The 27,776-nt window shown below is 42.6% G+C and overlaps 1 protein-coding gene across 1 annotated transcript in view; it reads right to left on the reverse strand.

The window, feature by feature from the left end:
* SMPDL3A (sphingomyelin phosphodiesterase acid like 3A) overlaps positions 1 to 27,776 on the reverse strand; it is a 201,189-nt gene that overhangs the window by 17,292 nt on the left and 156,121 nt on the right. The window contains exons 6-7 of the mRNA XM_086926715.1: positions 22,092 to 22,272; positions 19,462 to 19,586 (exon numbers count right to left, since the gene is read on the reverse strand). Of these exons, the coding sequence (XP_086782841.1) occupies positions 19,462 to 19,586; positions 22,092 to 22,272 (306 nt within the window). The remainder of the gene's footprint in view (positions 1 to 19,461; positions 19,587 to 22,091; positions 22,273 to 27,776) is intronic.

Genomic DNA, 27,776 nt, shown 5'->3' on the forward strand with positions numbered 1-27,776 from the left:
GTCGACGAAGGCTCCGTCGACGAAGGTACCGTCGACGAAGGTACCGTCGACGAAGGTCCCGTCGACGAAGGTCCCGTCGACGAAGGGCTCGTCGACGATGGTTCCGTCGACGATGGTTCCGTCGACGATGGTCTCGTCGACGATGGTTCCGTCGACGGCGCCGTCGACGAAAATCGTGCTATCATCTACAAAAGCATTCAAATCACCGCAGTCGAAGACCATGATCTCGATCCGGTCTTTTCAGTCGACCAGGGGTTCGGCTACTATCAGTAAATCTGCGGAGTTCACCTCATGGACAAAGATTTCTCCTTTGCCACCATCCTCATTGCTGGAGCAGGACTCAGATGGAGAGGAGTCCTCAGGTGCCGCCTACAGTCCTTCTCAGCTTCAAATAAAGAGTCAAGACACGGACGAGGAGGAAGTATATTCCTTCAGGGACACACCCCAATCTTCCAGATATGAGTCATTTCAGGAATCTGGTGGTTATGATGAGGAGGAGGAGCAGCATGAGGACTCACGGGAGGAGGAACGTCACGAGACGGTTTCAATACCTCTCACTCTTGTGTCCGACCTTAGGTTGATGTTAAACGACTACTACCGTCGTTTCCCAGAGGCGAATTCCTCGCAACCAGCTTCGCAGACACCTTCCTCGCAGACGCCAAAAGCACCTGCTTCACAAGAGCAAGGGGTGAGATCACCACAGGTGGTCACTATAAGGGATGACCTAACTGAATCCGAAGAAGATGAACAGCCTGAAGAAGGAGAGCTTGTTCACGATGCTTCGGGCCGGGAATGGGACGAATACATTTTACCATCAGCTTCGTCACCTGTCCCTCTACCGTCTACCTCTCCTCCTCAAGACATCGGAGGTTTCCATGATATCATGGAAAGAGCGGCCAAGAGATTCAATCTGGATGTGGAAGTGCAAGAGACGGATTGTTTCTTGTACGATTTCAAAGATGATAACAAAAGATCGCTTCGCTCAATTCCGATTATCCCTCACATCTGGGAGGAGGGCCTAAAAATTCTGAAAACACCGGCGTCTATAGCGGTTTCAGTTCCCCGAATTGAAAAAAAGTACAGAGCACCAGAGTCCACAGCAGCCTGCCTCATTGGGCACCCCAGGCCGGAATCAGTAGTGACGCAGGCGGCGCAAAGAAATTAAAAAAATCCGGTGGCTACTTCCCTAGTGCCACCAGACAAGGAAGGAAGGAGAATGGATGGGGCAGGTAAGAGGTTTGCGGTCATGGCGGCCTCTACCATTAAAGCGGCAAATGCTATGGCACTGCTTGGCCTTTACAACAGACAAATATGGTCCGATCTGGCACCCATACTTTCTGCACTGCCGGAAGATAGAAAGGAGGAAGCGGCGGCCCTCCTCAAAGAAGGAGCTAAATCTGCTGCCGAATCTATCGACATCGCCATGGATGTCTCGTCTATGGCCTTCAGGCAAATGGCTGGAGCAGTTTCGCTTCGCAGGCAGGGCTGGCTCAAGGCGACTTCTTTTCGTCCAGAGGTGCAGGCGAAAATCGTCGATATGCCTTTTGACGGTGAAAATTTATTTGGGAAGCATATCGATGAGGCGTTGCAAGGCATAAAGTCGGACACGGATACAGCTAGAGCGCTGGGATCTCTTCAGCAGGGAAGGTTTCAGTCCTTTCGAAAGAGGGGCGCAAGAGGTCAATTTAATCAAAGACCCTCTTTTCAGTCCAACTGATATCAACCGTATAATCAACAGGGATATCGACAGTATAATACTAACAACCAGTTCAGGTCCTCCAACTCCTCTTACCAACAACAGTCCAGAGGTAAACCAAACGCCAGGGGGAAAACTCAGCAGTCTAATAGACGTCAATGATTTCAGGCCGGCGCTCCCCACACAAAAGATCCCGGAAAACGACCACTATCTGTCTCAATATTACATCAACTGGATGTCCATAACATTGGACAAATGGGTTCTAGATGTCATAAGCAGGGGCCACACTCTGGAATTTGTGGAAATACCACCGGATCACCCCCAGTACTCAGGCTCAACCAACATCGCCAGGAAATGCAGAAAGAAGTACACTCGCTTCTGCAAAAGGGAGCCATAGAGGAAGTGCCGCAACATCTCAGAGGGAGAGGCTTCTATTCGCATTTCTTCCTCATCAAAAAGAAACAAACCCGGAAATGGAGACAGGTATTGGACTTGAGGGATCTCAATCAATACATAAAAAAGATACCCTTCAGAATGTTATCGTTGCAAGAGATCCTACTCATGATAAAGGAAAAAGACTACATGGCGTCCTTGGATCTCATGGATGCGTACTTCCATATTCCCATTCATCGGAAGCACAGGAAGTATTTAAGATTTGTTGTAGAGAGTCGCCACTTCCAGTTCAAAGTCCTGCCATTCGGACTCAAATCAGCCCCGAGGGTATTCACCAAATGCATGGCCCCGGTGGCGGCCCACTTAAGACTGCAAGGGCATTACATTTACCCATATCTGGACGACTGGTTGGTGACAGGTCCGTCTTTCAAGGACGCAGCAAGATCTCTCCAGAGCTGCATCCGGCTGTTTCAGCGCTTGGGCCTGAGGACCAACTTAGAAAAATCCTCGCTGACTCCGGCCCAAGGCATCCAGTTCCTGGGGGCATGGATATGCACCAGAGCAGGGAAAGCCGATCCTTCCGAAGACCGAATGAGAAAGATCATGGGGCTAACGGCATCACTTCAAGCAAAAAGGTCCACTTCCGTGAGGATATACAAGTCCATGTTGGGGATGATATCATCCTGCATCCCTCTGGTACCAAACTGTCATCTTCGAATGAGGCCTTTGCAAGAACAACTGGACGAGCAGTGAGTCCAGGCCAGAGGAACCTTCGAGGATCGCATTACCATCACGAACCATATGAAGGTGGCCATGTCATGGTGGAAGATTCAAAAGAACTTGGACCAAGGCTTGGGCTTTATTCCTCGAGATCACGACTTCGTGATGACAACGGACGCTTCTCTGAAAGGATGGGGTGCGCATCTTCAGGAGCTGGAAATTCAGGGCCTTTGGTCAGATTGGGAAGCTCAGCTTCACATAAACATGTTGGAGCTCAAAGCGGTGTTCCTAGGGCTTCAAGCATTCCTTCCCAGAATACGCCAATCGTCAGTACTTATCCAAACGGACAGCACCACGACCATGTTTTACCTGCTAAAACAGGGCGGAACGAGATCCAAACAGCTGTCGACATTGGCGCAAAGAATCTGGAAATGGCTCATAACCAATGGAATTTCAATTCAGGTTCAGCATATACAGGGAGTCCTCAACACACGGGCGGACGCCCTGAGCAGCACTCCCAATGCGACGCACGAGTGGGAACTACACGACACTCAGATTCGCATCTTGTTTCAAAGGTGGGGCACTCCCACATTAGATTTGTTCGCAACTCAAAGCAACTCAAAGTGCGTTCAATTTGCATCCAGGTACCATCAACAGGGCTCCAAGGGAAATGCATTCCTCATGGACTGGACAGGAAGGTTTGCCTACGCGTTCCCTCCGTTCCCGTTGATACCGCGAATCCTGCGCAAGATGAGATTGGAACCGTGCCGGATCATATTGATAGCACCAGCCTGGCCGAGACAGGCGTGGTTTTCAGACCTACTTCAATTGTCGAGGGGCGACACGATCCAGCTCCCGACATTTCAAGACCTCATCTCCATGAAAGAAGGGCAGATTCTACATCCGGATCTGCAATCACTAAAATTGTCAGCATGGAACCTCATGAGCGGGAATTTCAAAATCTAGATATTTCGCAAGAATGCAGGCATATTCTTTCACAAGCCAGAGCTATATCAACAAACAAAACATATGCAGCGAAATGGACCCGTTTCTGCCACTGGTGCAACAGACAAAACTTGCATCCGTTTGAGGTACAACCTGAAGGTATCCTTCCTTACCTGCTGTCACTATCTAAGGCAGGTCTGTTGCATGCCTCGGTCAAAGTACACTTGGCAGCAATATCGCGCTTCCGGCGGAGGCCGAATGAACCATCTCTCTGGTCCTCCAGAATAATAAAGGAATTTATCAAAGGACTTTTTAGAGTTTTCCCACCCATCCGACGCCCACCTGTGCCGTGGCACCTCAATACAGTTCTATTGCAGCTTATGAGGCCACCTTTCGAGCCTATACACAAAACAGACTTACAGTTCCTGTCATGGAAAACAGCCCTCCTTCTCGCCTTAACATCAGCAAGGAGGGTTAGCGAAATCCAGGCCTTTTCAGTGGAGGAACCCTTATTACAATTCCGTCAGGACAGGGTTATATTAAGAACAAATCCTACCTTTATTCCCAAGGTGGCAACGTCTTTTCACCTCAATGAACCCATTATTTTGCCTACTTTTTTCAGCAATCCTTCTTCGGAAGCAGAAAGAGCCTTACACTCTCTAGACATTTCTAGATGCCTAAAGTTCTACATTGAACGGACAAAAACGTTCCGCAAGTCCAAGCAATTATTCATTGCATTCGAAGGACAAAGGAAAGGTCTTTCTTTGTCAAGACTGAGTATTGCCAGATGGATCTCCTCAGCTATCCTGAAATGTCATGAAAAAGCGGGGAAGCCGCTATGTTCTAAGGTGCATGCACATTCCACGAGGAAGATGGCAACTTCCATGGTCTTGTTCGCAGGAGTGGCGCTGCCAGACATCTGCAGAGCAGCAACGTGGAAGAGTGTGCATTCATTTACAAGACACTACTGTCTAGACACTGCGTGGAAGGAGGACACGGCAGTGGGACAAGCTGTTCTGAAACGTCTATTTCAGTAAGGTATGATCTACTGGCATGATGTTTTTTCTATACAGTGCTTTGATTTATATTTAAACATGCATTTATTGTATTACTTATGTATTCATATGTACTGTTATATCATTGCTTGCGGCAGAGCTTCCTTATGAGTTCTGTCCTGGAAACGCTACAAATATTGTGAGCACTGCTTACTACTCTGATACAAGCATGTGAATCTATGAAAGATGTAATACTGGAGAAGGAATTAGTTACTTACCTGTACACTATAGTTCTCCAGTATTATCTTTCATAGATTCACATGCGCCCGCCCGCCTCCCCGTTTCTCAGACAGAACCTGTTTCTCGGTATTTATCCATGTCTCTCACTCGGGGACGGAAATCTGAGGCAGGAAGCTTCTGCTGGGGAGTGTGAGGGCAGGGCAGCAATGCTGATTGGCTGGCTTTTGGACCAAACAAAGAAATGGTCTGGTTACCAAATAATACAGCCCCTACGGGGATTTTCTATGCAGTTTTTCTTCTCTATGATACTGCTTGGTCATTCTGTTACCGTGAGACTCCCACCATGACGACGGGGAAGATACAAGCATGTGAATCTATGAAAGATAATACTGGAGAACTATAGTGTACAGGTAAGTAACTAATTCCATAAGAGTCCTCCATCCATACAAACATGGTTAGCAAATCTTATTGCTATATATAATCTTGAGAAACATATATATGCTAGAAAAGGCAGGGTCGGGAGGATTCGGGGCATCAAGATTTGGGCACCACTGGAGAAATGGAGGGCAGGAATAGGATGATAGGGTTTGCTGATGGCTTTTTTCTTTTTTTTTTTTTTTCTTTCTCTTTCTTTGGAACTACTTTAAAATGTCAAAATATGATATGTCCATGTACGGGCTTCCTTCACTGGAATGTATATTGTTTTTTATTTATTTTATTTTTCTCTTTTTTGTTTTGACTAAGGATTTTCTTTGATATTGTGAGGTGAACAAATGTAAGATGAAAATTTTGTCTTTTTTTTACTTTAATGTGTGCTTTTTCTTTTTGTAAAATAAAAATATATTAAAAAAAAAAATACATTTTATCACAAACCATCTCTCAACATTTTGGAAACTCAAATTTAGTATTCTCAAACGCTTTCAATGAAATCATACTACTAATGGGCCACAACATGGCTATCATCCATTTCAAGTGTCGCAGTTAAGTTACAAGCTACTCTTTACATTCCTACTTGTATCAATGAAGATGTTGATGCAGACTGAGCCTAGCCAAGAGACTACTATTGTCACAACTTGTAGTTTTCTTACAGGTTCTGGCGGGTTGGAGAGATTCTCGACTTCAGTTCTTGAGAGTTCTGGTCTGTCCGAGGTAAGGGCAACTCCTTCTACATGTCTTACTTAACACTAGTTTCATTGGAGCTGCCTTTTCTACATGCTTTACCAGTGTTAGTAGTGGAACTCCTGCTAAATTATTTGCTTTAAAATGCAAGTGAAATTGTGTTAATGCTTTTCCTGGCTTTGTTTTCAGCTGTATTAGCTTCTGTTGAAGCACCTCAATCCTTCTTGAAACTTCAGAAATCAGACTGTCTTCTTGTTGAAATGCCTTAGACACTTTCTGAAGCAGCTCTGAGAAGTCTATCATGAAGTGCAAGCAATAAAGAAACGTCTCTGACTTCATGTTGTGAAGCAGTCCTTTGGCTTTATGTGAATATTCATCACTACCAGTAGCAAGGTGCTCAAAAGGAAGTACTTTAAAATTCTAGTTTGTCTTTGTCTGAAGTGCTGTTACTACCCTGTGCTGACTTGCTACTCATCTGATTTGCTGAAACCCATCAAAATGTTTTAGCTGCTCTTCTAGATTCTCAGCTATCTCTTTAAGTTCCCTTCTCCACTCACATGAATATTAATATAGGGCCCAAATACAACCCTGGCGGTTCGCGAATTGCCATGGCTTTTTGGTAATCCGACCGCCCGCTTCCCTGGCAGTCCGACTGCTGGATTACGAGTAGGGCACGGAGACCGCCGCCATTACTAACATTCCGGCAGGGGAAGAGGCAGAGGCGTCCAATGCAGGCAGTTCCTGCTCCTGCACCGCGAGCCACATTATGACCTTGCTTTCCTCTGACCTTTTAATGGCAAGGACACAACCATTCAAAGGTCGGCAGAAAGGCAGGTAATGAGCCAAGAAATGACTCTAGTGCGTAAAACACCCTTCTGTAATGTAGCTGGTGCCCATGTTGTTCCCTCCAATGTCAACAATGTCGATGGTCACACGGTTTTCCATGCATAACATGATGCACAGAAACAGTGCCCTGGCTGGCTGGAGGAACCAGTATGGCCGGATTGGCTTTCGACTCTTTCTCACAGCTGAAGCTTGCCGCCCCCATGACTGCACAACCCACACACCGCCAGCCCCATAGGAAAATCGTAATGCGGCAGTCAGGATGCTGCAGACTTGGTGCCGTTTTCTCGACTGCCGCCGTGGTGGCCTGGCGGTGGGACCGCTAGAGTCATAATCAGGCCCTTACTTTTAAACCTCATTTGAGTACATCTTCAAATCTGGATAAGTATGAACCTTTTTCAACATCACACATAGCACGCTCAAAATTGTAGGCTACTTAGTACATAACTACAATGTGATCGCAATTGTCACATTCTTGATGTGTGGAGACTTTGCCCAGTAGCTGCTTTACAACACCAGAGTTACTGCTCAGGTTCACAGCAGCACCCCTTGTATTCAAACCAATGCCTTTCTGACTAAGAATATCCAGAAATATGGCAATACTTTCCAGACCAAATAATATAGCCTTTTTCCCTCTGGATGCAGTGGAGCTTTTTATGCGGGCAATGTCGCACAGATAGGTAACAAGGGTGCTTTCACAAACTAATTGTGCATTCATTTGTTCCTGTTCAGGTATTCCTTTGTCAGTTGACCTATCCAAAACAACACTAAGGATAGAATTTTCTATGTGTGATCAGATTGACATTTTTATGATCTCTGAAACTGCTACTATAAAGTTTAATCATTCATGATCATTGGTCTGATTTTCCAAATACTTTTTCCCCCCTTAAAATTTTTTTTTTATCACATTCCCTATACTATATGACGCTGGTATAGGGCCGTCCTACAGCAATGCATTAGCTACCAATAGAATTTAATCTGCTAATTCTTCCAGAAACGCTTTGTAAAATTCAGACAAAAAGCCTTCAGGACCACATATCTTGCAGAGTGGGAGGCTTTTCACCGCTTCAATCTGCTCTTCGTTAGAAAAGGGGCAGGCTATATTTTCCACACCTTCCTGACAGAATAGGAATATTCAGCCCGCCAAGAAATTACCCAGAGCGTTTCTCACTGAATATTCCTGCACGATACAAAACGTAAGCCTTTTTTAAACTGGTCTGTTCTAGGATAGCTCTGTTAGGTTCCTTTTCTTCAATCACTGCCCAGCTAACATCTCTCAGCCATTTCTGTTGTACAACTCTGTCTTTTTGTTTGCTCATACTCCTTTTGTTTTTGATAGATTTCGTCTAAAGAATTATTTTTCCCAACTGCTGAACTCTCTCCTGCATTATTCAGAGGAGTTTTAGTTCCAGTGGTTTTTCCCATCCACAACCTGATGTCTGCCATTGTTGCTGTACTCTCTGCCTGTTGTCTACCTTTTCCTTACTAAATAGCCAGCACTGCTTCGGTCCTCTGAGCATCAGCATCTTTCAAAAGAAAAACAATAACTAACTATTTTAATATAACTGTAACTGTGTACAAACTACTAACTTTAAAGGCTTAACAATTTTGCTTTCCATAATTAGAGTAAAATGGCTATAATTACTTGCTGCAAGGATGTATGTGATGTGTGTATGGCCAGGCCTAAAAACATAGTAAAAATGTTACTAGACCTGCAGGTCGAGTAACTCCAATAATCTGCTCGACCTAACTGTAATGTACTTGACCCGTAAACTGGTCTCAAATTGTTTGATCATTTGGAAATATTTTATTTTACAAAGTCGCCTTTTTCTTCATTCTCACGAGTGCACCTTCAAATATGCAAGTTCAGTATTTATGCTGCACAAAACAAAACTCTTGTTTGATTGAATAGATTGAACATTTGGTCCATTTGTAATCAGAATCTAGCCCACATATATGGTATACATGATCCCTGACTTGCCTCTCAGTTTACTAATATCATTACAACCAGGGCAGGAGTGTTTCTCACTTCATGTTTATACACTCACTTTTAATAAATATATTACTAAGGCATGAGGTAGCAGCACACTTTCACTTACAGACCGTACATTTTCAAGAAATGGTCAAAGACCTTCCCACGACCTTGCAGCTTCACTGATAAAACTACATAGTGTATTAACAATAATCTGTGAATATTGGGTTTCAGAAAACATTTATCATTTGCACATCCTCAAGTAAAGTGTACTGAGTTATTTCTCACCCTATTAACATATTTTTTTAATCACATCGAAGTACAAAAAACATGGCTTTCACAACTACTGAAATGTATTTTCAAATGTGTTTACATTTGACTTATTAGCTGTTTAAATGTGTGTAAGGAAAACCTTGATAGCCTACAGCCTTTTATTTCACATGTTGTACAGCAGGTCAGACAATTCACTTTACAAAATCCTGTAACTCTGCAGTCAGAGAAAGAAAAGTAATTGTAAGCGGATTTCTGACCCCTGTCTGAACACAGACCAAATGTGACAAAATAAAAACAAGATTTAAAGGCACCCTTTTTGGTCCTTCACTTTCTGACTGAACAGAACACCTATTCTTTGTCAACTCGCCAGAACGGGCGAGTAGGTCCTAAATATTGCTCAACCTGATCAAATCTGACTCGCTATAGCGAGGGTGCAAGCAGATTATTCAAGGCGTCATGGCTTACCCATCACAGGTCATGAAGGACTCTGTGTTCCGTTCAAATGTTAATAAGAATCTTGACTTTTAATGTTATTACTGTGCTCTTCTACCAAATATTTATCACTAAATGTAATCGTACGCATCTTAAGGACCTTAGGATGAAGGTTGGGTCTGCATTGGTGGGATTCTAACTCACTACTTCAGTCAATGGCGTAACAATGTGAAATGGTTCTTAATGCAAAGAAAATTGCTCCTCTTTCCCCCAATTATGTGGTAAAATGCAGAGGCCCTATTCTGCCCTCCTGTCGCACCACTACTCTTGCTGCACCATTGACGGGAAACAGCCATTACAAAGTAGCTGTTACCATGCATAGCTGTTATCGCGACGCTGTTACAATGCGTGGACCGTTACCATGCATAGCCTTTACCACACCTGATTTTACAACACATATGCCTTTACCATGCATGTCTTTACAATAAATGAATGGTAAGGGCCCATGTGTGGTACAGGTGGTAAGGGCATATGCGTGTTAACGGTGTTAAAAGCTATCAACATCTTCAGAGGAGCAAAGAGACCCTTCCCCTTCCTCTATAGGGGAAACACGACCTGCGCTGCACGTCAGCCTTTAGGAGCTACCTGCCTCGTGATGAGATAAGCGGCATTGTGCAGGAGGGCGTGGGGGTTTCAGGGATGGTGCTGTGACAGGTCCAGCTTTAGGGCTCCAGGCTGTTTTTTTTAGGACAGTGGGGCAGAGGGGTAGGTTTGGAATAGCACTGCCAAAGATCATGACGCAGAACACTGGGAAGGAATCCATGATAGATAACATACATGTGCCTGCGGTGTGCCCTATGAAATATTCCTATAAGTATTCTTCATAAAGCACTAAGGAAGTGTTGTGAGCCCTACCGGAACCCAGTCCTGCCCCCCACATTCACCTGTGTGTGTCGATATGCCCCGGAAATCAGGAGACTACAAGCCCCATGAGTCTCAGCGGCGCACATTGAGGTTGACAGGGGAGCAGAAATCAGATAAAAGCACTTCCACTCCTCATGACGTTGCCGAATATTCTGTGTTCCGGGCCAGAGCCTGTTGGAGCCGCGTTGCTGTGCTGTCCAAGGGTCCGGTAAGGGTGCGGTTGCACCTCTGCATGTTGTGACGAGTTTCTTATCAACAACCGGCTTTAGTGTTGACGTACATTTTACTATTGAGGCATTTCTCTCCGTACGAGTGGGGAGTCAATGGGATTCCACTTTGGCATGAAATTCCACTGTTTCGGGCCGCATACTTAGATGGCTAAGCATAGTGCAAGGTGTTCCTCCCCGTTCCTGAGAGACACGTACGTTGTCTTTAGTGGGTGGTAGGAATACCTGTGCTTATTTGGGGCATTTATCCGTGGTCAACATTTTCGGTAAGCTCATGCGGGACAAGTGTATTTAATTTCACGTTCAAATTACTTCTCCCTGTTGATGAGCTTGCATTTCTGGAAGCTCATGCGGAGGGGAGCCAGAAGCTATATATAGATAGGGACCTAAAAACGAAATTTGTGAGAACAGACATTATCATGCAATGCAGCAATACTATTGATGTTTGTGCTACAGGTTGACGTCCAAACCATGTGTGTCTCTTTATGTTAGTCCTTGTCCTGCTTGCATTGCATCGTGAGGCAGTTATTCTTTTGGGGAACAAACAGACCAAAACAACGCGATGATGACCCGGATGGGTTAAACAGTGTTTTTCAGTTAATTATTCCTCCTTTTTTATTGTATATTATTGCAGTTTAAAGCATACAGCAAAAGAAGAAAATCAAAACATATCCAGAACTGATAATAAATGAAAGAACAAAAGCCAAAATAACACAAATGCGGATCGCTAGAATCACAACCAAATATACAAATGAGTGATATCAATACAAAGGACAATGGCGAGCAATGGGAGGGGGGGAGGAGAGAAGTGACATTGGGGATAACGCAATCTGGGAAATTATGGAGAGGTGCACAGTGAGTCTATGTGCGGGTGCCCCTCCGGCGGGTGGAGCTCCAACAGTAAGTGAACAGTCCGGAGGGGACCAGGGCATCAACAACGCCAGGCATGAATAGACAGAGAGCGAACAGTGTCGTTAGTTAGTCATTAGGGGCATCAGTGTCAGACAGTTTAGCTGCACAGTATTCGGCAAAGAGGCCCCAAAAACTCTTAGGCGGCTACTCGGAGGCCGCATCTCATTGTAAACATCAGATTGAGTGAATTATTCCTCCTTTGAGGTGAAAGAGGAGGGCTTTACTTATATGTCACTCGTGGAACCAAAGGCCTTGGTTAATTCTGATATTTACATTTTCTTGCCCTACTCTAACAGGGGATTGTGGCAGAGCAGTAGTACGATCAGTCTATTACATCCTCTGTGAAGCGTGGCCCAAGGTTACAAGGGTAGGTTATGTTGTATATATATTTATATTTATGCCAGAAAAGTTCCAAGAATTTCAAAGAACTGGAGGGACACAGCCGGGACTTAAGGTAAGAATTTTAATTCGATAAAGCATTGGCATGACGCGTTTCAAAATAATGTCTTCCTCAGATGCCTATTTCAATAGAGCCTAGTACGCCAGGGCATTTAAAATCCTCCCCTCGTTTGGTCGTCAATGAGCAGTCCAGGTGATCCAGGTTAAATTACTACAGCAATGCAGCTGCATCGGCAAACTACAGTACCCAGAATGCTCCTCTCACAATAAACTGGGAATGTGACAAAACCTGGTACATGTAGCCGTCCTTGGGTCCTGAATTTAGTTTCAGAACGGGGGTACTTGTGCTCTGGAAAGCATTATCCCCAAATGTCATTTTCTCACCTCAAGCCCCCAAGACGCCTCAACCGTAGCAGTCCCTTTTCCTGTCGAGCCTGGAAATGATGGAAACAGTGTCCCGAAAATCCTTTGTGCAGTCACGGACTGCAGTTCACAGCGGCTACTTCTGGAAAGGGATACGGTGGGTTGGAGTATCCAATACCTTGGATGAAACAACAGATGCCGAAGCTGTCCCTGTAACTCTTTCCGCTTTGTGAGGCGGGTCTCCACCTAGCGCGCCCAGGACACAGCATGCAATTGTATGCCAGAAAAGTTCCAAGAATTTCAAAGAACTGGAGGGACACAGCAGGGACTTAAGGTAAGAATTTTAATTCGATAAAGCATTGGCATGACGCGTTTCAACATGTCTTCCTCAGATGCATGCTTCAATAGCGCCTTGTATGCCAGGGCATTTTAAATACCTCCCCTCGTTCCGTCATCAATGAGCAGTCCAGGAGATCCAGGTTAAATCACTACAGAACTGCCGCTGCATCGGCAAACTACACTACCCAGAAATCTCCTCTCACAACAAACTGAGAATGTGACAAAACCTGGTACATGTATCCATCCTTGGGTCCTGGATTTAGTTTGGAATACTATATATATATTTATATATCCCTATAACAAAGTGGTCATTCACGTTCCCTATAGTCTTACACCAGCCCTGTTTCTTGCTTTGTCTTTTCTCATTTCTATAGCACAACTATTTATTGTATGCTACCAAAGGGGTCAAAGGATTTCTTGCTACCTTGACATGGAAGGTACCAGATGCTCCTGGGGTACGCAACTGAACAGTTATTTTCCTTTACAGGTAGTTTACCCTATAAATCAGCAATTGTTAGAAAAGTCTAGAAGGATTATCGTTTAGTTGCTTATTGCCTCTTCTTTTTTCTGTGTCGTTATAGGTCTTCTACCCCGCTGTCCCCACTCTTTCCTTCCCTTGCTTGATCACTTCACTGATGTGTGCTATAATAGCAAATAGACTTGGATCTATCGAGAGGAGGACCATGTTTGTGCATCATTCTAATCCTGAGGCGTTGGTAAACCCGACAAGAAGTTGGCTTCCATTTTGTGAAAAGAGACCTTTTCTGGTGCAGTGAAAATGTCTTCTAAAGTTCTTAACTTCACACAAATGCAATTGTGAAGTGAATGTTCTGTTGCCAGTTATAGGATTTAGGGCTGGGGCCTAGTTTTTTTTAGGGCTTGGGTCAAGGTGGGGTTTCGCCAGGGTAAAGTTTTAGGGCCCAGAGCTGGGGTCGGGTTATATTTTTAAAGGACTGGAAGTCAGTGGGGGGGTTGAACCTTGATCCAATTTTAAGGCTCAGGACTGGGGCCGATTTTTCTGGTGGTGGGTGGTGGGGCTGGGGGACAGGGGATGGAGGGGTTGCACCAGTGGCCAATTTTAGGGTTCAGGGCTGAGATCAGGTAAAACCTTTACCATGCATATGCTTTTAATATTCATGCTTTTACAAGGATATTCGTTTTAAAAGCATGCGTTGTAAAGGCATAATCATTGTAAAAAAATGTGTGGTAAAGGCATTTACGTTGGAATGGCTGCTTTGTAACGGCATGTGTTACAATGGAATGTGCTGTTCCATCATACATCCACATTGACAGCTATGCCTCTGATTTCAATACAATAAAGAGCAAGAAGGCAGTTGCTGTAGCCTGATTGCTACTCGCTGAAAAAGAGCACCCTTTTTTATTATGTAAGTATGTAAAACCTCGCTCTCGTTAGCATTACTGATGGCTATTGCAAAAATGACATAAGAAAACAACAGCAACAATGGTAACCCTTGTGGCTTTTGTAAAATGAAAGGTTTTTCTGGAGATTACATAACACAACAGACTGGGCGACATGTGGTCAGCAGCACAAGCTCTCCTCAAACACACACACACATGCCCTCCCACCCCTCTGTAGGAGTAGTAGAAGTTCCCCGAAATACAACAGCCACTGCAGGACTGTAAAGGCCACTGTGTGGTAGGGGTGTAAACTTTTCTCACATACCGTAAACAGGTTAAAAACAATCAAACACAGACACCTCCAGTATTGATCCATTTACTCAAGTCACCGGTCACTGTGCCCTTACTGCTGCCTCACGCCTCGGTACGCCTCAATACATTATTCTTAGTTAATCCACCTGGAACCAGAGGCAAAGCCATGGGCCTCAATGAGGAAAGAAAATCAATCACACCATCTGGTTTGTTAGGTAAAGAATGCCATGCTTCAGGAAAGAAGGCTGCTCACACACCAGTGCACCAGGTTCCTGGTGCCACTGCACCTGCTGCACCATATATCGGCTCCTGTTGGACTTGGCCCTTTTTGCAGGGTCATCCCTGAACTTTTTGCCTTTCTCCTGTATTTTGTCTGACCTGTTGTTGGCTGTTTTATGACTCTGGGCACTTTACCACTGCTGATCAGTGCTAAAGTGCATATGCTCTCCCTATTTTGAATTGATGTATGGATTAGTGATTCCACGATTGGCTGATTTGGTTTACTTGTCAGACCCTAGTACAGTTCACTGAGTGTGTCCAGGGCTTGTAAATCAAATACTGCTGGTGGGCTTGCAGCACTAGTTGTGCCACCCACAGAAGCAGTCTGTAAAAGTATGTCTCAGGTCTGCCATTGCAGAGCCTGTGTGCAGTCTGGTACTGCCAGGCTGACTTGGCTAGTTCACCCACTTGCCAGTCCCTAAACCTTCACTTTGCTGCACATTAGTCACCCCTATGGTAGGCCCAAGGGCAGGGTGCATTGTAGGTAAAAGGTAGGACATGCCCTGGTGTGTGTGGCATGTCCTAATAGTGAATTACAGCCGTTTTCGTTTTTCACTACCTGTTCCCCATAAGCCAGAATGGGCAGTTTGATTATGTTATCTTATAATCCTAACTGACTCAGGGAACTAGGTAGAAATTCGAGTTTAGTATGCCTGAACTCAAAATGATAAAATGCATCTTTTATTGTAGTTGGTTTTAACATTCTGTGTTTGAAAATACCACGTTTAGAAAATGGGTATTTTCTTGTCTAACTATCCAAGCCTGCCTCTGCTAGGTTGTGTATTCCATGTCTGGAGTCTGAGTGAAAGGGGCTGGGGGATTCCAGGAGACAAGGCGAGTCAGCACAGGGCTGAATAGAGAGATCTGCATGCAGATGGGAGGGAGGGGTTGCACCTGGGACCTGAATAGGGCTGTGCCTTCCCTCCACAATGCTGGATCCACCTCCTGTGGTGCCTCTGATGTCCCTGCCCTGCACTGGAAAGAAGAAGTCATGTAAACAGAGTGCTCTAGGACTGACCAGAACTGGTTTGGACTAGGCAAAGGCATCTCTGCCTTCAGAGAACAAAGAGAAACTGTGTATAAAAAGGGGGACCCGGACCCCAGAATTCTACATCATTTTGGGAAACAAGAAGAAACCTTTGCTGAGGAGAGGAACCAGAGAGACGGAGGAGAGACTATCCCTAAGTGTGAGGGATTGGCCTGCAGTGGTTACCTGACTGCCAAAGAGAGGAAAAAAGACTTTGTGCTACTTTTATTTAACTTGTGAAGTATCTCCAAGGGCTTGAGATAGAGCTTGCCTCCTTCTGAAGTCTCAGAGACAACAGACTTCAACCACCAGCTCCCCAAGAGTTCTTTGGAAGTGCCTGCAGTTGTGTTGGACTTTCTGAGGAACTGTGTGTCGCAAGGAGCTTGAAGCGCGACTCACGAAGAAGAAACGTGTTGCTGCCTCAGCCTTCACATCGCCGGAGAAGAGGATCGACTTTGCATCAGACGCCGCCGCATCAACGGAGAAGCGTAGCGCCACCGCTGCAGCTGTCGCATCATCGCCAAAGCGTCTTGCATCGCCGGAGAAGAGGATCGACGTCACACCAGACGCCGCCGCATCACCAGGAAGCATGTCGCAGGGCCTGTCTTGGCTCAGAAGAATCGTTGAGTCGCCACACGCCCATCTGGCGTGCACGCATCGTGTCACATCCAAGAGAAGATCTTCATCGCATCACAGCGCTGCTGGTCGCATCGCCACGGAAGCACAGTAAGAATACCGACGCATCACCTCCCCTCGCAGAGAAGAACCCACACATCCCCTACGCATCAGTAGGGACCCGACGCATCACCGTTCTAGCGTGTAAGGAACCGACGCATCACCGACCCTGCAACTCTCTTGTTGTATAGCGTTACGCATCCTAAGGTACATTGAACTCAAGTGTCGCATTTCACATCTTAAGAGAACTAAGCTAATTCTACCATTTTTAAGTACAGTATTGTGGATTTTTGTCGTCTATGGTCTTGTGTTAAGTCTATATAAAAATACTTATTTTTATACTACAACTTCTGTGGTGTCCATCTGTAGTGTTGTCACTGGGTTACTGTATGTGTTCACAAATGCTTTACACACTGCCTCTGAGATAAGCCTGTCTGCTCATGCCAAGCTACCAAGGGGGTGAGCAGGGTTTATTTTAGGAGTGTACCCCCTTACCCTGACTAGACGCAAGGGTCCCTATTTGGTCAAAGGTACCTACCTCTGCCAACTAGAGACCCCCAAATCTAACAGCTACCCTGTCTGGAACTGCTTTTTTTGTTGTTGTGTACCCAGATATCCATGCACAACATGCCAGGGAGATTCTCACCCCACCTTGGCCCTTTTGAATCCTGTCAATAATCATTGGGCGGTTTTAAAACTGTGTGTGAACCTGTTTGGCACAGAAGGCTGCAGAAGCCACTGGTGGCCCTGTAACAAAGATGACTACATGGGAAAGGCACAGCAGAGAGCTAGTAAAAACAAGCATGTCTTGCTGCTACCAATTAAAGCCATCTACGGGGAAACAATGCATTATCATTGGAGGATATTCAAATACATGCATTCAGGTTGTGCGCTGAACAAAAACCTCTCGTGTTTGATTTTACAACATGTTGCTCCAACTATAATAGGAGTCAAACTACATATAGGGTACGCACGACAAGTGACCTGCTACAGAGTAAAATTGCACACCAATAAAATCAGAAGATGCAAATTCTTGAAATAGGTAGACAATGATAACAGTTCATATTGCTTTCTTCAAATAATATGTAGTTTTTCTCCTCTATGCCACTGAATCCTTCTCTTTCTTTTACACTGAGCACCCCTCATCCTACCAGCACGTTTCCTCTTGGAGCAACATCATTTTAAATTGTTACTCCTTGAATATGAAAAGAGTGTCCACCTGGAAATAAGTACATTAAATTGTTTGGTGGACACAATATAATTTTGGTCTGTTGTTGTAGGTTTATCTTCAGAAAGTCTGATGTTTTTTAAAAATTGATTTCAGTCTTTGTTAGGAGCATGCCCCGAATGTTGGCTCTAGGCTCCGTCTTTTGAACATAACAATCAAATTAACTATGTGCTCTGACTAAATTGCTGCTGTGAATAAGGTTCTCGGACCACTGTTCAAAGTATTATCAAAGCCTTAGCATTACTACACACATTTTAAAAGTACTACTAACTTATATTTCAATGTTGTACACTGCACATTTATCCTGATTGCTTGAATAAGCGCAGCCTCGGTTTGTAGTTGCCATACACAAGCTAGAAACTGAAGATGTAATGAAGCCAGTTTTCCATTGGACCACATAATATCTCTGTCCCAATGTCTCCAATTTCTTATTAACCCCCATGTTCTTGCCTACACTTGCTGCGTTATAATAAGTGTATAAAATAAAGTCAAATATGACTTGAATTTTGCATTGTATACTCCAATGGCTCAGTTAGTGTAGCGCTGATTTGTTGAAATTGCATATTTGCACTTTGAGTATGTTTGCTGCCTGCAATATTTTTTAATTACACATATACTAGACTTTAGTGGGCTTCCTGTGGTTTCTTGTCTTCAACAATAGTTTCACCACCAATAAATAAGGATAAATACCAATGAAATGAGAATACATACAGATAAACACAGGCCCAAATGTAAAAAAAAGTTGTACTCTAAAACCTGGATCCCAAATGATACTGTAACATTTGCAGTGGTGACCCATCCGGAGCAATACCTGAAGCTGCTGCTAAGGCTTCTTTCTGAGTCAAAGGGTGCACATGGTATTGCTACACATGAAGAGTCAATGCCTGTGAAGAAGAGCCTATTGTACATCAAAATAAGGTACATGATAAAACATTCTACATATATAACTTCCATTATTCATGTTTCGAAGAGAATTCACAACTTTTATCGTCACGTTTCAGTGAGTTATCACCACTTCATTGTTATGCAACAACTATTAGGTCGAGCCTAGCGTTGCAGAGTTGCAGCGCATGCATTATTCAGTATAGTGCGGAAGCTTCATGGAAGCTCCGCCCACATTGGCTTAGGTCCTAAATGCTGCCTTCCAATTGGTTTTAGGCTTGTTAGTCCCTCCTCATGACAACCATGTCGTCATTTGTACCCTTCCAAGGCTACTGGCCCTTTACTTCGAATGTTGCATGGTAACTATTTTCTTCCCATGCCTTCTCCCCCACTGACCCCCTCCTGCAGTCTGGGTTCTCGCCCCCCCCCCACTCTTGTTGTTCGTGCCTTCACGCTTCATGTCCTTCGCCCGCACTCCTGTTTTCAATGCAATAGGTCTTGCGTAAATGCGAGTCCTATTGCATTACAAATGCTTGTTTATAAACAATAGTTGCAGTCTATCTACATGAGTCTTCTTCGTACTATTACATGCTGCACAGAATTAGAGACTTGCTGGCCTCAACAGTGGGAATGTTTTTCTACGGCCGTGTTCAGACTGATGTGAGAGACAATAAAGCTATAATGATGGCCTATACCTCAAAGCCATTTACAGGAGTGCTGGCCATTTTATACCCTTTCTTCATTAAAACTCCTTGTCTTTATCTCAGGATCTGTCAAATACAGGACAGTATAACCTGCTGCAGTGTGGAACATGGATAGATAATGTAGTGGCCAACAACTCGCCCCTGCATCGCCAATATTTGATCACCTAAGGGACTCATCTAGTTTGCTTTCATTTCGAACTCACCAATAAACTGTAGTCATCAGGTCTATATTGATACAGTCTGAAGCCAGGATTATTAGAATCAGTCTCTTCCAAAGATTTGATTGGAGTTACAGCAGGTGCTACAAACAAGGAATTTACTGGGTTTCCTGAAAATTAATGGATATGATTATTAGCAAAAAAGAAAAAGCTTTACATATTAGTTAGACAACAGGCCTCAGCAAGTGTGTTCATTGCTTCATTAGGGCTACAGTTGTCATTTAATTATAATAAATGGCAGCCTGCAATCCCTGTCTAACAACCTGCTTAGAAATTCCTTATTACATTTGAGCAGTGACATCTCTAGTCACCTGTAATAACAGAATGCTGTCGCTGCTCAAATGTAATAAGTTGCGACAGTTTCGTTGGGAAATAATAATGCATGAGGACAGAGCCGGCATCCAAAGTTAAAGGCAGGCCACTAAACACCATTGCAGCCGCAGTTTAAACAACGAAAATGAGAGTTGTATTTTCCTTCTTCTAATCAGTTTTTCTAAAATGAACAGGGATCAGCAGAAAGAGATATTTATGGTACCATGTTTGTTTTTTGCACACTATAGGTTATTACAGGAAAGACAGAATCTTTGTACATGTTTCCACACATTCTGAGTTACAGCATTTTTTATTGTGACTTACATTAACTGAATCCATTATCTTTTTGCAACAAAATAACTTTTATTGGTATGTTTAACTTCACATTATCAATTTTGCTTGTATTCTTCATGTCTTCAATCATAATATTTCTTTCAAATGAAGGAGGAGGAAACCTAGCATTCAAGCAGTTTGTGGGAATGGTGATGGAGTCATGGCACTCCTCTCTGACTTACAAGATGTTTATAATGTACGGAAGGGGGGGTACTTGTTGACATTTATTACAATTTACTAAATACGATTAAGAGGTTTTGCTTGCTAACAGTAAATTTACAGATTGATTCACGTCAAGAAGATCTCAGTTTTGATTTGACTAATCATTATGAAACATCCGTTGCTGAGAATTCTGGCCAGGCTCACAAATACTGGGTTGAAGCGTGGCGTCTGTTTGGAACAGGGGAATGAAGAGCTAAATTATGGCTGACCCAACTCCTTCTAAGCAATGCTTATGAACGCTATTTCCTGCCTTTCAAAAATCGGATTCCAGAGTAGCTGTTTCTTTTTTTGAAATCAACACAATTCATTAGCAGGATAAACATCTTGGGTAAGATGAACAACCGTTTTTTGAGGTTGCAAACAGGAAATCGGCCCGTTTGCGACCGCAAAATAGGTCTGCGCAATGTACAAACCCTGTTTTGCGAGTCAGTAACCTATTACCGACTCGCAAAATAGGGTTTGTGACTCGCTATTAAGAAGGGACGTGCCAAGGGCGTTCTTTCCTAATGGCGAGTCGCACTACTATGTACGATTATTTTGCAACTGCAATTGCAGTCGCGAAACACTCGCATTTTACCACCTATTTAAAAAATGAATGCATCTCTTTTTCCTTTAAGGAAAACGAGCTGCATTTTTTTTAAACTGCTTTATTTAAAAAGCAATCCCAGTCATGGTGGTCTGCTGACCCCAGCAGGCCAAAATCCCTGTGAGTGCTGGCCATTCCCCATGGGGTCGCAAATTGCAACCTGCCTCCTGAATATTAATGTGGCAGGTCGATTGCGACCCCATTGGGAATCGCAAACAGTGTCTGAGATACTGTTGTACATTTCATTTTGCGACTCGCAAAATGACGCAATTTACGACTCACAAAATTGAAGGGTCGTACATCTGGCCCCTTGAGCTTTAGCTGTCATTGCTCTGGATGTCTGTTAATTTTTGCCACAAATTCACAAAGGGATTCCTGGCAGGCATAAACTCATTTATTTATGTGGAAATCTCCTCCAATAGTGCAGCTGAAGGAGTAGGATCAGGGGTGTTCTACGGTATGGATTGCCTTGGTAGTTACTGAAATTCCATAAAATAGTACATTGGAGGGTATTCACAAACTCCTCACATTCCCTTTTGCACTCTGGAAAGAGTTGGACATATATTCAAGCTAAATGCTGGCATAAAGTAGTTTCCTGGGGTGGAATGGATCACTACTACATTTGAGGGGGAAAGGTTTTAACATGGAGAACAATATTTTCCCTGCAAATTATCAGATATGTTAAATACCTTCAAATGCGTAATTGCGACCCATGTGTAAACAACAGTTTGGAATATTATGAGGAACTTGCCGTAATGAGGCCCATAGATCTAGAAATCTGAGTGTAAAAGTCTACTTCTCCAACATTATTTTCAATTATGACCTGTTAAGTTGTGACTTTGAATTTGACTGTTGTCTCTTTTGGTGACTAGGAACCCCTTACAGTGTACATAAATACATTATCAACAGATATTTTATAATAGTTAAAAAACTTTAGATCTACTGTACTGAACTGTTTCAAATGAATCCTTAATACAACTTTGTATGCTGTTGATATGTTCTTGAAACCTGAACTTTATAAGGAACTCTGCTACATGTTGGGGTCATGTACGTGCTTTGTTAAAGTGCAAATAAATAAAAATTAAACAAACGTAATATTTCAATTGCAGTAAGGAAACTGATCTAAGGATGAAAAAGCTTATTGTAAGTCAATAGCACATACCTTGCTCATCTAAAAGCACCATGAAGCTATCCCTGTGTGTATGTCCATAAAATTGCCCAACAATAATGTTGCTGTACTTGCGGAATAGTTTCACCAGCCTCTCATTGAAGTGTGTTCTAATAGCTGTGATGTTTTCTGTGAAAGCAAGGTATCCAACTGGGACATGTGCAATGATGTACACCTAAACCACGAGGGACAAAAAGAAAATATTTAACCAGAACTATACATTTAGAGAGCGAATCACAAAAACAGGTTCATCGTACAACATATTTAACCCCTTCGATGCTCATGACTGGCTGAGCTCGTCATGAACAATGGTAAATCAGGGAATGCAGCACAGGAGGAAAATATCTCAAGCACCCAAGGTGTTAAGTTATGCCTATGTCTGTTCATTAATGCCCGTCGGAAATTTTCACTAACCTTTCTTTTCACAGCAGACACAACTGACTGGCTTATGCAACAATCCCAAGTGTAAGGAATTCAGTAACAACAGACATAGACAGACACAGCTGTTTTCATAGCCCTAAGTTTATGTAACTAATGAACAGCTATAAAATACACTAGTTTAGAATTAGCAAATACATACATTTTTAAATAAACTTTAGAAATGTCTTATTCTGTTATTTTGAAATATTTGTCTCTAGCATGTCCTATCGGTTTCCACTGCTGCGTGTGAAAATTGGTACTATTGGTATCCCTTCACACACTGTTTGCCGCAGTTATATCCAGACCCCATCATTGTAAATTGAGGGCTAAATTTATCAAGATTTTACATGTCTTTTGCGCCATGAAAGATGATGCAGGGCAATGCAAAACCTAAATGAGATTTACCAAGCCACGCAATGCCACCCTGCATGGCTTGATAAATCTGGAGTAATACAAGGCAGCGCAAATCTCTGCCTTGCGTTACTCTGCCCTGGGGAGGCGTTCCATGGGTGGAGCGTGGCTGTCCCCAAACATCCACCTATGGATTTTGGTGCATTTCCAAATTTGCCAAGACATATAAACCTGGAAATGCGTCAAAATACTACGCCTTCCAGATAAGGGCGCAATGCAGACAAATATCTTTATTTCTCCTCAATGTTTCCTGTAGCACATTTATAAAGAGGAAAATGCCTTTCAGGATTACCTTCCTGCACAACAACAATCCTGCCTCCAACGCAAGTACCTCTGCGTCATGGCGCAATGGTGCCTGCATTGTCGCAAGGCAGCAAGTACATTGCGTGCCAGCGCCAGGAGAGGACAGGAATGTGCCATATAATGTTAAATATGGTGCATTCCTGCCCTCTTTTTTTCCCAATTGCAAAGAAACAATTGATGGACGGAATGCTGGACAATGCAAACATTCACCCCCAGTCACAAGGATCTGGGTTTAATCCATCATTCTTTTGCTCACCACCACCCCAGTTTGGACCCAGCCACATGCAAATCAGTCTTTACCCTGTTCCTTGTGGGAACAGTCCAGCCCAAACTGCCAAGCCAGGTCCTAGGATTTAGGCCCAGATCTCTGTACTGGGGTGAATGTACGACATTGTTCACCATTCTGTCCATCAATTGTTCTTTTTGCTCTTTTTCTCACAGCGCAGCAAGGTATCTTGATGTGCTACGTTGCGTGAAAGTATGATAAATCTGGCCCCAAGTATAGGAAATGTTCTTAAAATGCCTCTGAATACTCCATCTTTGGCTGTGTACCACTTTCTGTAACATTTTTCTAACCACTTCCCTAACACACTTCTAAGGATGCCAGAGTTGAAACGTAAGATACACACATTCTTATGTTAGGTTCTCTTAAATCATAAACTTGTATAACATATTCTTTTTTCATCCATATGGTGCAACTTATGAAACCTTAAGTTAACGCTTTCACATAACTACCTATTAATGAGGCCAGTTAATACTTTTAATGGAATCACAGAGAGCGTCCACATACGTGTTAATAGCCAGTCAAAATGGTATATAATGAACAAGTTGATTGAACAGTCATGGAAATTTGATAATTCATAAACACTTTGATCAAGACAATTACCTAGTGTAAGTAAATTTCATTTGAATCTTCGTAACAATAGTATAAAAATAACCAACATTTACAAAAAAATTAAGATTTTGCCTCCATGACCCCTCACAAAATCAACATCAATAAACTGCATTATTAACTTAACAAATCAGAGCCGCACCTTTCCACTCAATATCTGAAGTCCCTTTATGATCTTTTAATCTAAACACTGAGGCCAAACATTTTTTCATAACAAGCATGGTTAAGTAGGAGTTTAGCAATGGCAAGGAAATAATGGGTGGCCTGCATTTTCACTGACCAAGGGAGAGCAAAACCGGCCGTTAAAACGTATGCCTAGATATCAAAAAAGCTTGCCTTGCTGGCTTAACACACCGCTCCGCCACTTCTGAAATGCAGGGCTGCACCATATTTACAAGAAAACGGTGCAGCCCTGCGTTTCTCTCTGTGCTGGCGCTAAATTTAGCAGCCTAGCGCCAACACAGGCACCCTTGCACAACAGTGCAAGGGTGCCGGCTTTGAGGGGAAGGGTTGTTTATATGCAGGAAGGTGTCCCTTCCAGCACATTAACAATCTGAAATGGCGTTTTGTACCATCTAGGTATGCTGCTTTGTCTATCACACATAGAAATTGCAACTCGTCATTTTTAGGGCTTGTGTAGGCAGCGCTAGCGCGGTCTCTTCGAAACATGCTGTATTCAGGATATGTAGTATGTGGCCTGGTTCCAAAAGTCACCAGGACTCTAACACGCACAACAAAAAATACAAATTCTCCAATTATACGTTCAAATCAAGTTTTATCAACATGTCAAGAAATGAAGTTTCATAGTTACATTTCGTTATCATACATGATTATTTGTGTAGTAGACAAATATTTTTACATTGCATCATTCTTAGGTTCAAACAATATTACACTTCCGAAGAAATAAATGAATAAAAACCCAATGCATTTCGGGGCTGAGGCCCCTTCGTCAGGGGTCTGTTAGAGGAAGAAAGGAAAAAGAAGGAAACAATTACTTTTGATGCTTTGGAGGATTACAAGTTTCTACAGTTTGTGTAATTAATGGTTCTTACCACGGAAGTAAGGTAGCACGACTTAGTTCTGTGCTGATTTGGTTTATTTTTTAGCAGTAGTGCATCTAGAGAAAAGATATCAAAGTGATTTAAAAAATGATTTCTAGTGAATGTCGTCTTATTTAGAAAAGAGCTATTTAAATGTATCATAGTTAAATGGAATTACCTGAAACCTTTTAGCGTATTGGAACGTCTGCAAAAGAAATATTGTGCTTATAATTACTTGAGGGAGAACCTACCGAGATCTTTATTAACTATTTAACACGCGTTTATTTGCTCACCTGCATACGTGAAAACCCTGCATGAGACAAAAATTGCAAATGCTCGTAAGCATAATGTCATGCTTTCTAAGGCATCAGGTTTATGAATTACGGGAATTTGAAAGAAAGTGTTTTACCTGCGAGCCTCGTGGATATTACGTTGGTCTCGCTATTTCTTGAATTTTGCACCACTGTAGATACAAAAAAGTGAGCTCATTTAGGAAATGACCCTTGGTTTTTGCAAACGGTGCAATGCACGTTTAGCATTTATTCAAGATAATGCGCTTACCGATTACGCGGAGCGTCTCATCGAATACGGCGTCCTGAATCAAGCGTCTCGACCGGAGCTAACTTTGACAATAGTAGTCCTTTCTTTATTGCTTTGTTTGTTGCTACACAGTGCGTAGCAATGAACGAGGGACCTATTAAATTCACGCTATATGGCCGCCATTATTAAGTGATGTAAATCGGTTATTTATTGATTAAATTGACTTATTACGCGATGTCTGGTATTGGATATTAGGGTAGTGCTCCTCAAGCATTAATTAAGAATTCATGAACAATTGTATATGCACAAAAGTATTAATAAAACAGCAAAGATATGAATACAATTTTGCACAAGGAAAAAAATAGTGACGTTAATCTACATTCTCCTGCCTATATACATTCTTATACATTAGAAAAAACTTATTTTGTTGTGTTATTGTATATTTCTGTGTGATCAAAAATTAAATGTTATTGAAAAATTGTGTTATGTGTATATACAAATCACTGTGATTGTTTATGTGAAGAAGGGACACCTTCCTGAACATAGAAAAATCAATGGTGTTGTGCTGTTTCTATGTGTGATGCACAACACAACACCCATAGAAATAGCATAACAAGGAGAAATAAAGCATTTCTCCTCGTTTCGCCAGGGTAAGACCAGGTTTTCCCTGGTCTTAATTTTGGCGTTGACCCATATTTACACCACCCTTGTAAGTATGGGGCAATGTCATAATAAATAGGTGTTGCAGTGGAACACTCACCACAACACCCATTGCCCGCCCCTTTCACACTAAGTATAGCATGAAAAAGTGCCTTATTTACAAGGCAGCGTTAAGCCACATTAAGTGGCGAAGCCCATATCACCACATTAACGTCACTAAAAGTGGTAATAGGGGCTTGTAAATATGCCCCTAAGTTGCAAGCGTTAAGTCACAAATCTAGCTCCCTCTAGAGAAGGTTGACATTTCAAACATATAGCCCAGTCTAGATGGTAACAAAAGACTTATTTAATATGGACTAAAAATCAAGCTTGAGTTAGACTCAGAACCAGGACATGTTTTAACATAGTTCTTTACAGACCTATAGTGAAGCCAGTGCTTAATTTATAAATAAACGTACTGGGGCACAACATTTTTCTTAATAGCCACTGTAAGCTCTGACAAATATTTTGCTTGCCGAATCCAAAGGCTGCATGGACTTCATTCCACTTCAAGCCCCTTTCTTCTTCCACTGTACTCAGTAAGTATTTTATTTGTTGATTAATTAAAATCATTACAAACAAGAATAGATAAAAGCAACCTACATAAACAAACATATACTATGCACAGAGTTATAATCATATTAAAATGATCATCTAAAATTGCATTAATACAGTCAATTCCATAATAATGTTTAAGTGTTTACACACGGATTAAAATACAGGTATTAACTAGAGTACAATATATTAGCAGCAATCATTGTTATAGCAGCATTTAACTTAAAGTGACAGTGTTAGCATTAGGAAATACTAGTATAATACATTTTTTGCTGTTTTCCATTTGCTAGCTATAGTAAAGTGCAATGTGCATAACTATAGTAAATTAAACTAATAGACCCTTCAACTGGCATACATTTTGATTTAAACAATTCCTAAAATAAGTTTCTTTTTTTTACTTTGGATCACAATAAACAGTTATTTACTTGTTCTTTGTCTTTGAGTTTCTTCTCAACAATAATAATGAACTTAACAAAGTGGTAGGTACGTTTTATATTGGCCCCACTCAAACAGGTAATAATTGCTTGCCTGCATGTTCTAATTCCTAATTCATTAAAAATAGGTTTTAGGATCAACTTCCGAGCCTCTGCCAAAGCTGGACATAAGGTTACGATGTGTGTTAGTGTTTCCTCCCCTTGACTACAAAGCCTGCAGATGCTCGATGCCCACTGATTTTCCCATTTTGGTATACCATCCTTTCTCGGATATCTTCCCAGCCTTAAATACATAAATGTATTCTTAAGCCTAGGTTTTAAATGATAAGACAAGTAAGATTGAGGTGACAGCCTACCGAAAGAGTTATCAACTGTCCAGAAATGA

The sequence above is a fragment of the Lissotriton vulgaris genome, chromosome 6 (genome assembly GCF_964263255.1).
Source record: "Lissotriton vulgaris chromosome 6, aLisVul1.2, whole genome shotgun sequence".
NCBI lineage: Eukaryota > Metazoa > Chordata > Amphibia > Caudata > Salamandridae > Lissotriton > Lissotriton vulgaris.